This window comes from Pelophylax lessonae (assembly GCF_965119305.1).
Source record: "Pelophylax lessonae genome assembly, chromosome: 13".
Lineage (NCBI taxonomy): Eukaryota > Metazoa > Chordata > Amphibia > Anura > Ranidae > Pelophylax > Pelophylax lessonae.
The window spans coordinates 60,831,109-60,845,690 of record NC_138780.1 but is presented as its reverse complement, the minus strand read 5'-3'; the positions used below and the strand labels follow the sequence as shown (position 1 = coordinate 60,845,690).

General features: G+C 44.9%; 1 protein-coding gene across 1 annotated transcript in view; it reads left to right on the top strand.

The window, feature by feature from the left end:
* Positions 1–14,582, top strand: part of NUSAP1 (nucleolar and spindle associated protein 1) — a 588,385-nt gene that overhangs the window by 360,181 nt on the left and 213,622 nt on the right. The window contains exon 6 of the mRNA XM_082242852.1: positions 11,488–11,550. Coding sequence (XP_082098978.1) covers positions 11,488–11,550 — 63 coding nt within the window. The remainder of the gene's footprint in view (positions 1–11,487; positions 11,551–14,582) is intronic.

The following is a 14,582-nucleotide window of genomic DNA, read 5'->3' as shown; positions in this document are numbered from 1 at the left end:
CTGAGCCAGGGCAGGTCCTTTCTGCCACTGTTGTGGACAATGGTAACCACAGATGCCAGCCTGTCAGGCTGGGGTGGAGTGCTGAACAATCTCTGTGTCCAGGGTGTGTGGTCAATTGAGGAATCATTCTTACCGATCATTGTCCTGGAGCTCAGGGTGATCAAACTCTGCCTTCTCCATTGATCGCCTCGGCTGCGTGGCTCTCAGGTTCTGGTGCAATCCAACAATGCCATGGCTGTGGCTTACATTAATCATCAGGGGGGCAGCCAGGGAAGTGGCCGAGATTCTGACTTGGGCAGAGGCACATGTTCCGGCTCTCTCTGCAGTTCACATTCCAGTTGTGGAGAACTGGCAGGTTGATTACCTGAGTCGTCAGGTTCTGGATCAGAGGGAATGGTCCCTGTTTCAGGAGTTTTTTAACCTCCTGTGTGTCCGATGGGGAACTCCGGAGGTGGATCTGTTCGCATCTTGTCTGAACAAGGTAGAGCAGTTTGTGGCCAGGGCTCGAGATCCTCTGGCTGACGCCACAGACGCGTTGGTGGTGCCTTGGAGCCATTATTGGCTGATTTATGCCTTTCTTCCGATTCAACTCGTGTCACGGTTCCTTTGCAGGTTGGCGGTGGAAAAGGTGCCGGTGATTCTGGTAGCCCCAGGCTGGCCTCGCCGGTCTTGGTATGCAGACCTGGTAAAGATGGTCAATGATCCTCCCTGTCGGCTGCCTCTGCGAGAGGATCTGCTGTCTCAAGGGCCGATCTTCCATCCTGCTTTACGGTCACTGCCTTTAACGGCATGGCTGTTGAAGGCCAGGTGTTGAAGTACATAGGTCTCTCTGATTCTGTGATTCCTACCTTGAGAGCTAGGAATGCAACTTCCAGGAAGATTTATCATTGCACTTGGAAAATGTATATTGATTGGTGTGCATTGCAAAAGTTGCATCCTCGCTCGTTTTCGGTGGCGAGGGTCTTCGCCTTCTTGCAGAGAGACATTGAGCACCGCTTGGCCTTAGGCACGATAAAAGGTCAGGTGTTGGCATTAGCCATTTACTTCCAACGTCCCCTGGTGACTAATTCCTTGATCCACACCTTTATTTAAGGGGTGCGTCATCTGGCTCCGCCAAGGAGATCCCCTTTACCGCCGTGGGATCTGAATTTGGTTTTGTTCGTTCTTCAAAGACCTTCCTTTGAAAATATTAGGGAAATATCTCTGCCCTTGTTGTCTCAGAAGGTTGCCTTTTCTATCACTTCTGCCCACAGAGTGTCTGAGTTGGCGGCTCTGTCCTGCCATTTGCCTTATTTGGTCGTTCATAGGGATAAGGTTGTTCGACCTAATCAATCTTTTCTCCATAAAGTGATGTCTTCTTTCCACATCATCGAAGATATTGTGTTCCCTTCGCTCTGTGCTAAGCCCAAGCATCCCAAGGAATTTGCCTTGCATTCGCTGAAAGTGTTTCGGGCGATCAGGGCTTATCTGTTCGCTACAGAGTCTTTTTTGGACATCTGATTCTTTGTCCTTTCTGAGGGATCTCGCAAGGGTTCGGCTGCGTCTGCTGCGACCATATCAAAATGGATCAGGCGGACCATTGTTCAAGCTTATACATTGAAGGGTCAGGTCCCTCTTTTCCCTGTGAGGGCGCATTCTACTAGAGCGCTGAGTGCCTCTTGGGCTTTTCGCCATCAGGCTTCCGTTGCTCAGGTGTGTAAAAAAGCGATTTGGTCGTCTGTACAAACTTTTACAAAATTCTATAAAGTGGACTTATTGGCATCCTCGTATGCTTCCTTTTGGCTGCAAGGTTTTGCAGGCTGCTGTTTTAAAGAGACTTGTTTTTTTCTCTTTAAGGGGTTGAATTTTTTTCTTTTGTGGGTAAGCTCCTGTTGGTATTGGTTGAGCTTTTTTTTGCCCAGTTGGCTACGTTTTTAGCCTTGGAAATACGTTAACAATTTTTGGTTGCGTTCTTCCCACCCCTCATGTCTATACTGCTTTTGGACTTCCCATTAGTGAAGAAGCATTAAGTGCTGCGTCTGTCAAAGGACGTAAGAGAGAATTGGATTTTTGAAAGAACATACTGTAAAATCCTTTTGTCTGAGTCCTTTGACAGACGCAGCTCCCGCCCCTCTTTTTTGGGGTTGGTTGTGTCTTCTTCCACTGTTTGCTATGAAACAGATTTGAGAGCACAGTGTGTCTGGGTTTATGTTGTAAGGGACAGCTCCTATAGGTGTGTCGAGTGAAAACTTTTCATTACCTAGTCTCCTCCTGTAGATGGCGCATTACCCATTAGCGAAGAAGCATTAAGAGCTTCATCTGTCAAAGGACTCAGAGAAAAGGATTTTACTGTAAGTTCTTACAAAAAATCTATTTTTTTCAATAAAAAACAATGCAACATGCTGAAATTCACTAAAATGTTTCCCAGATCTCTGAAGGAGTACCACATAATCCTCCCAAAGTATGAATAAAAGGCCAAATCTCTCTCCATGTAAGACCGCTGGAAAAATGTCATCCAAAAAAGGAATAGCTGACCTTTTTATCTTAAGGAGTAATATATACATGCATGAGTATATATATCTCAATAAGTATGTCTCTCCAAAATTAGGGATCGTATTGGCCCATTTAATCTGAGTGAGGGGACATACTGACAAAAAAGTGTGTTCATGCTTACCTATGAGAGGAGATGCTTATCCCCGACTGCCATTCCCAAAAATATGCTGGAAAAGATTAAGTTACCAATAAAATGGTGCTTTTGAGCTGGGATCTCCACAAATATCTCTCCCCGACAAAGCAGAGAGACAAAATGTCGTCGGCTGCGGTCTCCGGTGTCCTCGAATTAAGGCACATGCACAATGCGATGACGTCAAACGCGACACGGATGTAAGAGGCGGCTGAAGCTGCGCTGTAACAAGTCCCCACCCGATGGTATCCGGAGACATTCCCACATCTGGTCTGAGGACAGAAAACACCACCGACACAGACCACCTCTAGTGGCTGCGGGAAAAGCCCGCAAAAAAAATAATAGAGGTATATAAAGCCCCCTGACACTGGAGCTTTTTGTGCCGGACATAGGAGAGATTGCAAATGGCCAGTCATCATGTGGGAAGAGAAGGAGCCCCTCACCCCAGTATCATTGATCCGGTATCCAAATAACAAAATTAAAGACAAAGTCACAAACATAAACCTTGATTGCCCGAACCACATCCAAATAATGCAAAACATATTCCTTAGGATACATGGGCTTAGGACAGAGTAAAGGCAACACAATGTCTTAATTCAAATGAAAATCAGAAACCACCTTAGGGAGAAACGACTGAATAGGACGAAGTATCACTTTAGGTCTGTGTACAACCAGATAAGGGGAGCGGCAGGACAAAGCTGCCATGCAAATACTCAGCGAGCAGAAGTGATAGCCACCAAGAAGGCAACCTTCTGAGACAAAGTCAGAGAAATCTCCCGAATTTTTCCAAAAGGAGGCTTTTGAAGAACGGGTAACACCATATTGAGATCCCACAGAGCCAGCGGAGATCGTCTTGGAGGCGCCATATGGCGCACTCCCTGGATGAAAGTACAAATCAATGCATGTGTAGCTAATGGGCCTTGGAAATATATAGCTAAAGCCGAGACTTCGCCTTTGTTCCCAAAGCCAACCGCTGTTCAACTCCTTTCTGCAGAAAGGCCCAAATCCTAGCCATAGAAAACATGCGAGGATGCACCTTCAGTGATTGACACCATGAGATTTATAACTTCCACGTACGATAAGTCTTCCTGGAAGTCGACTTCCTAGGCTAGTCAGAAAGACCGCTATCCCTCATAGGCTGGAAGATCGGGCCTTGATACAGCAGATCTTCCCTGAAAAGAATTCTCCAATACGTATCGGTGACCATCCTTATTAGGTCCGTGTACCAAGACTGGGGAGACCAGTCCGGAGCCACCAGAATGACCGGAATGCTTTCCACCTCTATCCTGCGCACGGCAGTCACGGCAGAAGTTTAAATGGGGGAAATGCATAAATGAGCCAATACCGACCCCAAGATGCCACCGGTGCATCTGTGTTGTTGGCCAGAACATCTTGTGACCTGGCTACGAAACCTCTGAACCTTCTTGTTGTGTCGAAAAGCAAACAGATCGACCTGAGCAGTCCCCACACCGAACACACAGGACATGAACACCTCTGGGTGCAGGGACCACTCCCCTTGATCCAACATCAGATGACTCAGGTAATCCACATTCCAGTTTTCCTCATCTGGAAAGTGTACAGCAGAGAGGGCTGGAACAAAGCTTTCTGCCCAGGCCAGAATCTTGGCCACCTCCTTGGCTGCCAAGACACTCTTGGTGCCCCCCTGGTGATAGATGTAAGCCACAGCCGTGGCATTGTCTGATTGAGTCTGAATCGGACAATATTGCAGATGAGTCCTCCAATGACCCAGACATAGCTTTATTGCTCTGAGCTCCAAAAATGTATCAGAAGTCTTGACTCTTCTATCGTCTGGGTACCCTGGGCACAGAACTTCCCCAGCACCCCGACCAAGCCCGAAAGGCTAGCGTCCCTGGTTACTACTGTGCAAAACAACGTAAGGAAGGACTTGCCCTGGCATAGAGCTGTAGACTGAATCCACCACAACAGCGCAGACTTCGTGTTGTGGCCCAACCGAATCATAGAATCCAAGGACTTTGGATCCTTGTTCCACTTGACCAGAATCTCCCTTTTGCAACGGTCTTGTGTGGAACTGAGCAAAGGGGACCGCCGGGGGGGGGGGGGAACTTCACCAAGGCTGAATCCAGAGTCAAGCCCAGATACTCCAGTCTCAGGACAGGAGTCAGCGTGGATTTCTTGAAATTGATGTTCCAACAAACAGAGGGTGAAATCAGGGAAAGACTGGATAAAATTAACACAAATTAATTTACCAGGCCCGGATGGCATACATCCGAGAGAACTCGACTATACTAAAACTATATCTAGACCACTGTTACTGATCTTTGCTGACAGTATTATGACAGGAAATGTACCAGGTGATTGGAGGAAAGCTAACGTGATACCGATGTTCAAATAAGGGCAGAGGCATGTCCCTGGAAATTATAGGCCGATCAGCCTGACATCGATAGTATGTAAACTTCTGGAGGGAATGATAAGTGACTATATCGTAGAGTTTGCTAAAGACAACAACATCATAAGCAGTAATCAGCACAGGTTTACAAATGGGCGTTCTTGTCAAACCAATCTCTTAACATTCTACGAGGTGGTGAGCTGTGAGCTAGGTAGGGGCAGACCAGTGAAAGTGGTGTACCTGGATTTTGCTAAGGCGTTTGATACAGTTCCTCACAAGTGCTTAATTTATAAAATAAGGTCTGCAAGCATCGACCAGAAGGTTTTCTCTTGGATACGGAACTGTTTAAAAGGGCGTGTCCAAAAGGTGGTAATAAATACAGGTCCCTCTCAAAAAATTAGCATATTGTGATAAAGTTCATTCTTTTCTGTAATGTACTGATAAACATTAGACTTTCATATATTGATGATTTTGGCATACAGCTCATGAAAAACCAAAATTCCTATCTCAAAAAATTAGCATATCATGAAAAGGTTCTCTAAACGAGCTATTAACCTAATCATCTGAATCAACTAATTAACTCTAAACACCTGCAAAAGTTTCCTGAGGCTTTTAAAAACTCCCAGCCTGGTTCATTACTCAAAACCTCAATCATGGTTAAGACTGCCGACCTGACTGCTGTCCAGAAGGCCATCATTGACACCCTCAAGCAAGAGGGTAAGACACAGGTAGAAATTTCTGAACGAATAGGCTGTTCCCAGAGTGCTATATCAAGGCACCTCAGTGGGAAGTCTGTGGGAAGGAAAAAGTGTGGCAGAAAACGATGCACAACGAGAAGAGGTGACCGGACCCTGAGGAAGATTGTGGAGAAGGACCGATTCCAGACCTTGGGGGACCTGCAGAAGCAGTGGACTGAGTCTGGAGTAGAAACATCTAGAGCCACCGTGTACAGGCGTGTGCAGGAAATGGGCTACAGGTGCCGCATTCCCCAGGTCAAGCCACTTTTGAACCAGAAACAGCGGCAGAAGCGCCTGACCTGGGCTACAGAAAAGCAGCACTGGACTGTTGCTCAGTGGTCCAAAGTACTTTTTTCGGATGAAAGCAAATTTTGCATGTCATTTGGAAATCAAGGTGCCAGAGTCTGGAGGAAGACTGGGGAGAGGGAAATGCCAAAATGCCTGAAGTCCAGTGTCAAGTACCCACAGTAAGTGATGGTCTGGGGTGCCATGTCAGCTGCTGGTGTTGGTCCACTGTGTTTTATCAAGGGCAGGGTCAATGCAGCTAGCTATCAGGAGATTTTGGAGCACTTCATGCTTCCATCTGCTGAAAAGCTTTATGGAGATGAAGATTTCATTTTTCAGCACGACCTGGCACCTGCTCACAGTGCCAAAACCACTGGTAAATGGTTTACTGACCATGGTATTACTGTGCTCAATTGGCCTGCCAACTCTCCTGACCTCAACCCCATAGAGAATCTGTGGGATGTTGTGAAGAGAAAGTTGAGAGACGCAAGACCCAACACTCTGGATGAGCTCAAGCCTGCTATCGAAGCATCCTGGGCCTCCATAACACCTCAGCAGTGCCACAGGCTGATTGCCTCCATGCCACGCCGCATTGAATCAGTCATTTCTGCAAAAGGATTCCCGACCAAGTATTGAGTGCATAACTGAACATAATTATTTGAAGGTTGACTTTTTTTGGATTAAAAACACTTTTTTTTTTTTTTATTGGTCGGATGAAATATGCTAATTTTTTGAGATAGGACTTTTGTTTTTTCATGAGCTGTATGCCAAAATCATCAATATTAAAACAATAAAAGGCTTGCACTACTTCAGTTGTGTGTAATGAATCTAAAATATATGAAAGTCTGTTTATCAGTACATTGCAGAAAATAATGAACTTTATCACAATATGCTAATTTTTTGAGAGGGACCTGTAGTGCATACTCAGACCTGATTGGGGTGGTAAGTGGGGTCCCCCAAGTCTCAGTACTGGGACCAACCTTGTTCAATTTATTCATAAACCGCATTGAGGACGGGATCATTAGCTCGATTTCAGTTTTTGCAGATGACACAAAATTGGGCAGGGCAATAACTTCACAACATGAGGCAGATATCTTACAGAATGACCTGAACAAAATAACCAAGTGGGCAACTACATGACAAATGAGGTTTAATGTGGAGAAGTGTAAGGTTTTGCACTTGGGGACTAAAAACGTAAAAGCACAATACACTTTCGGGGGGGATCTTTGGGGGAGTCAAAAATGGAGAAAGATCTGGGAGTCTTAGTAGAGGATAGACTAGGCAATAGCATGCAATGTCAAGCTGCAGCTGCCAAAGCTGGCAGAATATTAGCATGCATAAAGAGGGGGATGTATTCCAGAGATAAAACTATAATCCTACCACTTTATAAAACTCTCGTCTGACTGCATCTGCAGTACTCTGTCCAGTTCTGGTCGCCAGTCCTCAGGAGGGATGTGTTTGAGCTGCAGAGAGTCTAGAGAAGGGCAACTAAACTAATTAGGGGATTAGAGGACCTTAATTATGAAGAGCGTTTACAATTGCTTGATTTATTCTCCCTAGAGAAGAGATGCCTGAGAGGGAACAAGATAGCAATTTACAAATACCTCAGTGGTGATCTCAGCATAGAAAAAAAAACGATTCAGTTGCAAGGATTTCATGAGGACGCGAGGACATACAATGCGATTAGAGCAGAAGCGTTTTAACCTCAGGCAACGCAGGGGGTTCTTTACTGTTAGGGCTACAAGATTGTGGAATTCTCTACCACAAGTGGTCGTTTCTGCAGGAAGTATGGCTACTTTCAAAAGACTCTTGGACATGCATATCAAGGATCAGAACTTTAAGGGGTATGAGAAATGATTACGGCCACACACACCTACACAGGTTGAACTGGATGGACTATTGTCTTTATTCAACCTCAACTACTATGTAACTACAGTATGTAACCGAACTCTTGTAGAATCCTGAAAGTGATCTCCAAATCCCCCAACAAGGCTGAGCGAGAGTCCGCTCTCAACAGGAAACTGTTCGGGTACCCTAGTACCCCAATCCTCTGCTGGCGTAACAATGCCAATACCGGCGCTAGAACCTTGGTAAACAATCTGGGAGTGGAGGCTAAACCAAAGGGTAACGCCACAAATAGATAATGTTCCTCTGCTACTTTAAAGCAAAGAATACACTGGAGTCCAGCGTAAAAAGGGATGTGTAGATATGCGTCCTTGATAGCTATGGAGGCTAAAAACTCTCCCTGATGAAGAGACGCCACTACTGTGCGGATGGATTCTGAAACCTCTGTGCTCGTCCGGTGCGATTCAGAGCCTTGAGATCCAGAATGGGACACACCTTGCCCTCCTTTCTGGGCACTGTGAATAGGTTTGATTAAACCCTTTAAACCGTTCCTGAGATGGAGCTGGTACAATCACTCCTGACAGCAAATCTTGTACCGCCCCATGCAGGTCCCGTAACCAGACTGATAATTGTACATTCAACGTAAAGAACCTGTGCTTCCAGCCCGGAATTCGATCTTGTACCCTGATTGGATCAGTTAGTGAACCCACTTGTCCTGAATCAAGGAAGTCCAGGGTTCCTGAAAGAAACGAAGATGCCCCCCCCCCCTCCCCTGAACAGGGTAAGTGCGACCCTTCATGCAGCTGAGGACTTGTCTGCAGGCCCAGATTTCCCGGACTTAGTTTGGACCCCCAGAAGACCTGAAAAATTTTTCCTTCTCTTGCAACCCGGGAAGCACGAAAAAAACATTAATGAGCATTAAAGAAAGGCCCCGCCTAGGACATGGCGCCTTACTTTTAGAAGATTGGGGTTCTTACCCCCCATGATACCTTTGATCAACTTGTCCAAAGAGGATCCAAACAGCCTTTCCCCTGTAAACGGGAGATCAGCCACAGCCTTTTTTGAGGCCTGGTCAGTCGACCATCATTTCAGCCATACCAAGCTCTTAATCGCATTCCCCACTTCTGACGTTCTTGCCACTAATGGAATTGAATCCAGGGACGTATCACACATGAAGTCCAGAGCTTGAGCCAACTGGTCTAGTAATTCCAGCACCAAGGGGGGAGCCGTGCAGTTTCCAAGTTACTTTTAAGTCCAACATCAGTCTGCGCTACCAAAACATTCACAAAGGTAGTCTTTAACCTGTGACCTGCCACCACGTGTAAAGGGCGGAATAATGATTCCACCCTTCTATCCATGGGATTCTAAAAAGTGGCGATTCTTCCACCGGTACCATTGTCACTTTATTCAACCTAGTCACCGGAGAATCTACTTTTGGTGGAACAGTCCACCTATTGGGCAGTTCCCCAGCAAAGGGGTAACGGTGTGCAAAATGCTTAGGCACCACCAACATGTCCTTAATGCGTCTCCATTGTTCATCTACAATGGAGTGAAAAAATTCTGGGCAAGGAAACACTTTCCCAGACTTAGGGGATTTGCGGGAGCCAAAAGACATGCTGTAGGTTTATCAGCCTTTTTTAGAGTTTCCCGGAAAAAAACTATCAGAGCTTCCACTAATGTGCATTCCCGCACTGCGGTTGATGAGAACAGGTCCTTTTTTCCGTCCGAATGCGAAGACATCGACCTCTTAAGGTGGTCTGCGTCCGCGCCGACCATATCTATCTCAGAGTTTGAAGACCCTGCTGAAGTAGGTGAGTTTGCGGCTGGCAGCACCAGTAATGACCAAATCTAACTTGGAGATCTAATTTTGCAAAAAAAAAAAAAACCTGCAATCTGACTGAGACTGGAAACTTGAAGGTCCCACAATCGCTCCCAAGGGGGTCTGCAGGTGAAATTGTATCCTGGGACTCCAAGTTATGTAATCAAATTTTTTAGGGTACTGTCCCTTTCAGACTGCGAAAAACGCGGTCCCACCACTAACACTGCGGGCTCTCAATCCCTGATAAATCTATAATAACAGCAAAGCAGATGAGGAAAAACCTCAGGAAAAACGTTACCAGACTGCAAGAAGCTGCCAGCACGATCAGTGTGTGATAATGAACCAGTGTGATTCCTGAACAGGAAGAAGCCGTGCCGCAAACCTGTCCAGCCCATGGACCTCAAAAACATGGCTGCTCATACATTCTCAATAGGGAATTTTATAAAATGACTGCCCATGCAATCATAATGGGAACATAGAATTTATAAACCACAGCAAAACGGCAGCCCTCACGGCGCGCCATGTTTTCTAGGACCTCCCAAAAGAGGTCCCAGAACAATAGGCATATAAAGGTCCCTGACCAGGGACCCACACAGAACCACCCACACCCCTCAAATAAGCGCCATAACGGCTGTTTTATTTCCGCCCCTCAAGGTAAGAACCTGTTAGGGGTGGGGGAATGCCGATGGGAATACCAGACTATTTCTCTGAGGTGCCAGGGAACCGAGGGAGCTCCTGAGGTCAGACCATTCCAGGGAGGGGCCCACGACCACCCAGGGACCACTAGGGATTTTAGGGGGCAACATTTACTCACCATATCATGGTACCAGGTGGGTGCCACTCTGAGACAGATCAACTCCCACCTGGGATTGGGGTGCTGTCAGCCAAGGGGGAATCTGCGACTCAGGGCTTTCCAGGTCATGTGCGTCTCAGCGAAACTGTCCACGCGTAGGCTCGTCGCCATCCATCGGGGCACTGTCATGGCGAAGCCTAGTTCTGGACTATAACCTGCTCATGCTCAATGGCCGGGCTGGGAGACCTTTAGGGTCTAGATTATCCAGTGCGAAAACCACAGCCGACTGTTGCTTGTAGTTCCTCTGGATCCTGGTCCTCAGGAACGAACTGGTGAAAAAATAAAAAATCACAAACTTTCCTTGTTACAGCCAAGACCGAAGTCCCAGCAGGGAGCTAGGTCCTATTCCTAACACTAGGCAGAACAAAACTGTTTGATGATAGCAAAGTGTGAGAGGTTATGCCTGCAGGGACAGCACCCATAGGTGTGGTTAAGCTTTTTGCCTGCCTAGTGCCTATTCCTAGGAGGAGCATAACCCTACTACCAGTAGTAATGAATATGGATCTGTGTCTGTCGGACGATAGAGATACATTATTGTGACCTGGTTGTGAAGAGAATATAGTCATATAATATAAAAATACAGGTTTACACATCTTGTCCATATTTAACAGGGCACAAAAAAGTATTCTATACAATGTTTAATTCAAACATTTGCACCAACTGCTCAGCCCTGCGGTGCTAGTTTGTCCCAGCCCCTGTCACTTTTGCTGGATGGCTTAGTCTGCATAGAACAGTAGAGAGAGAGAATAGTATAGAACATTATTTATATTAAAAAAAAGGGAACTTTTTAGTCTTCATTGCGTCTAATGTCTTTGTTGCGAATTACCTTTATAATGTTTTATTGAGAAATCCTGGACATTACATGCATTACATATTTTGTCAGTAGCCAGAGTTTATAAATGTTTTCTTTATATGCAGATGATGGCAATGGAATCAAAGCTGGTGACGGTAGCTGAGAAGACTCCAATCAGTAGTTCAGAGGTAAAGTAAAGGCTAAAAACATTGTGGCATTAGTTCTTAAGAGATTATGCACATTGGTGCAACTGATCTCTGTAGCAACACCTAATAATAGTTGCCCGCTGCTTGAGACTCCAAGTGTAGCTTACATCCAGGAGCAGTACAAGACAAACAAAGCTCATCCTAGTTTCTGTTTTGAAACTACTATGGCTACTTTTTTAGTTTGTTTTTCTGATTTAATTATTGTATGTTGGAATAAGAATATAGTCCACTGAAGCAACATAAGAGTATAGCTAGTGTATAGCAGTTTTTAGTAATGTAAATAATATGAATAAATATTAAAGTTGCGTGCTACTAACAATAGTACAGGGTAACTTGTATGAAATTTAGGGAGAGTATACAGCCATTGCTAAGTAAAGCAATCTCCTGTGATCCGGTTTGGCCTTTGTAACAAGGGTTTTAAAGATACAGTAAACCCCCCTCCATTGCGGGGGTTACGTTCCGGACCCAGCCGCGAAAAGTGAAAATCCGCGAAATAGAAAAACCCATTGTAGGCATGTTTTTTTTACTGTCACTGTACGTGTAAAAGCATTTTAAGGTCTTTAAACACACTTTTAAAACAATAGAAACTCATTTAAACACATAAAAGATACTGAGAGACATAGCAAGAGCTATGGAAAACACAAAAATATTTCATTTTTAATGATTTATATAGTATAATAACATTACAAAAAAAAAACGCAATATACCGGGACCGCAAAAACTGAACCGCGATGGAGCGGGGGTTTACTGTATACTGCAGATTGTGGGTACAGGAGGAGTAAGAGGAACAGCAAGATAAAAAAAAAAAAAAAACTTCCCTTTTTCCTAGGAAAAACAAAAATATCCCCTCTAGGTTATTTATGTAGATTGGGAGACCAGACTTCATTGCAGATTTTTTTTTTTTTTAGATTCTTGCCTTGACCCACTCCACCCAAATTTTATTAAATTTTTTGGGGTAGATTTGTCCCATGTACGTTAACTTTTACAGTGGCAGGGCTGCGTTAACTACGGTTTCCCATTGTGTTCTCGGGGGGAAGTTAGCCTTTTTCCATTTGAAGATCCTCATTCTAGCACTAAAGGCGGTTAAAAATACAAATTGTTTTTTAGTTTGGGAAGCCTCTAAAGTGTCACACATTCCAATCAATAAGATGATTGCATCCATATTCAGTATGGTCTCCATATGGTCTGGCACAACCAGACCATATGGAGAAATGCACCAGGATCAGAGCCACATTTGGGTAGAGCCTGCCTCCCTAAAGGCATAGATTCTTGAACGTCAAACAGGGGAGTAGTAGGCCCTATGTATGACCTAAGTTGGGCAAATCTATCCTGTGCAGAGATCATCAACAGAAGGTATTGCTTTATGCTCCCCTCCCAATCATCATCGGCCAATGTAGGTGTATCAGTTTTCCAAACCGGAAATAGTTGTGACTCCTTCGAGTTGTCCAAACCTGCTAAAAGAGTAGAGAGCCGAAAGAGGTTTGTCCCCATCAACTGACCTTAGGAGGCCTTTAACATCATGTACCACACCAGTGTTATAGGACAGGGGAATTGAGCCCTGAAGGCATGGCGTAGTGGGACATACCTAAACAGCATTCGATTAGGTAGGCCACGCCCCAGCTTAAGATCATCGGAAGTTAGTAACTACCCTTGGGATACAATGTCACCAAGGATTTTAAAGCCAAATCGGGCCCAGAGCACAGGATCCCGAATGGATCTGAAATGTAGTAATAGCGGATTGCCCCACAGTGGGGTATATGGGGGACCAGCAGTCAGACTTCTCTACTTTAGCCCTGACAGTTTCCCATAATCTAAGAGTTTTCCTAATAGGGAAGGTGATGTTAGGGCTAGAGCTGTACCTCGATGGACCAAGTTAGGTAACTGAGGAGTCAAGTAGAGCTGCCTCCAAGGTGGCTGCAGGGATAGCCAGCTCATCTGAGAACCACCACTTGATAGTAACTAAAACAAGAACCGCCTCCCAATATAGTGTTTATTAAAACATGGTAATGCTGGTTGATAGGTAACTGTAATGTAGCTTTGGCTATTCCGGGTATAGCACCCTTCCATATAAAGGACATATTTATATTCTCTAGTTTACGAAGAAAGGCACTCAGTATAGGTGTTGGTGTCTGTCTAAACAGATATAGAAACCTGGGTAAAATTGACATCTTAAAAAGGTTAACTCATCCAACTGGTGTCAAAGGTAATGGCCTGGAAAACCTGGATCTTGAAGGATAGAAGCGAGTTTTTGTGTAAGGTTATGAACTTGGGGCAAGACCAGAATATGTGGAACAGGTGTGCTTGAGGTGTCTTACAGCGCCAATAAATATCTGGGGGGGAATGGAAAAATGGAATGTAATCATTTGGGAGTACGGTACCATCTAGACATTAACTTGTAACCAGCTTCCTAACATGGTACTAATTGAGGAATGAAAAGAAAAGGTTAGAATTTTGGCCTTACCTTGAGGTGAGAGTTCCATATTAAGGTCACATTCCTATAAATATAGGAATCGAGGTGCAGTCTGTGATCCTAAAATGAGAAGTTTGTGGAAATAAGTATTTGGGGAACGGTCTGAAGCTAGGCTTTCTCCCTCAAACTTAGCAAGATGTCCGAATCGGTTGGCCTTTGGCAGAGAATGCAAAAAAATAAAGTTTGATTAGCAGATAACCAACTAGAATTTTTGATAAAATGTTGTGCTAAAAATGTATCTTGTTTAAACGAGGTAGAAAAAGCAGGGTTATAGTGTCCCTGGGCGAAATTAGGGTTGTTTAATCAATTTGAGTAAAAGAGGTGATGGGCTAGGAGCAATTTCATATGTATTAAAGCTCGATTTACTGTACAATACTTCCATGTTGCGGTGATAGTCGGCTGAGATCAAATATCTGGTTGTATACATTTTGAGCACCATAAAAGGTCAGGGAGTGGGGTCCCAGAAAGGGAACTCATTGATCCCAGTGTGTCGGCACCAGTCCAAAGCTCGGGCAAGATGGGCTGCTAGATGATAGTTTGATAT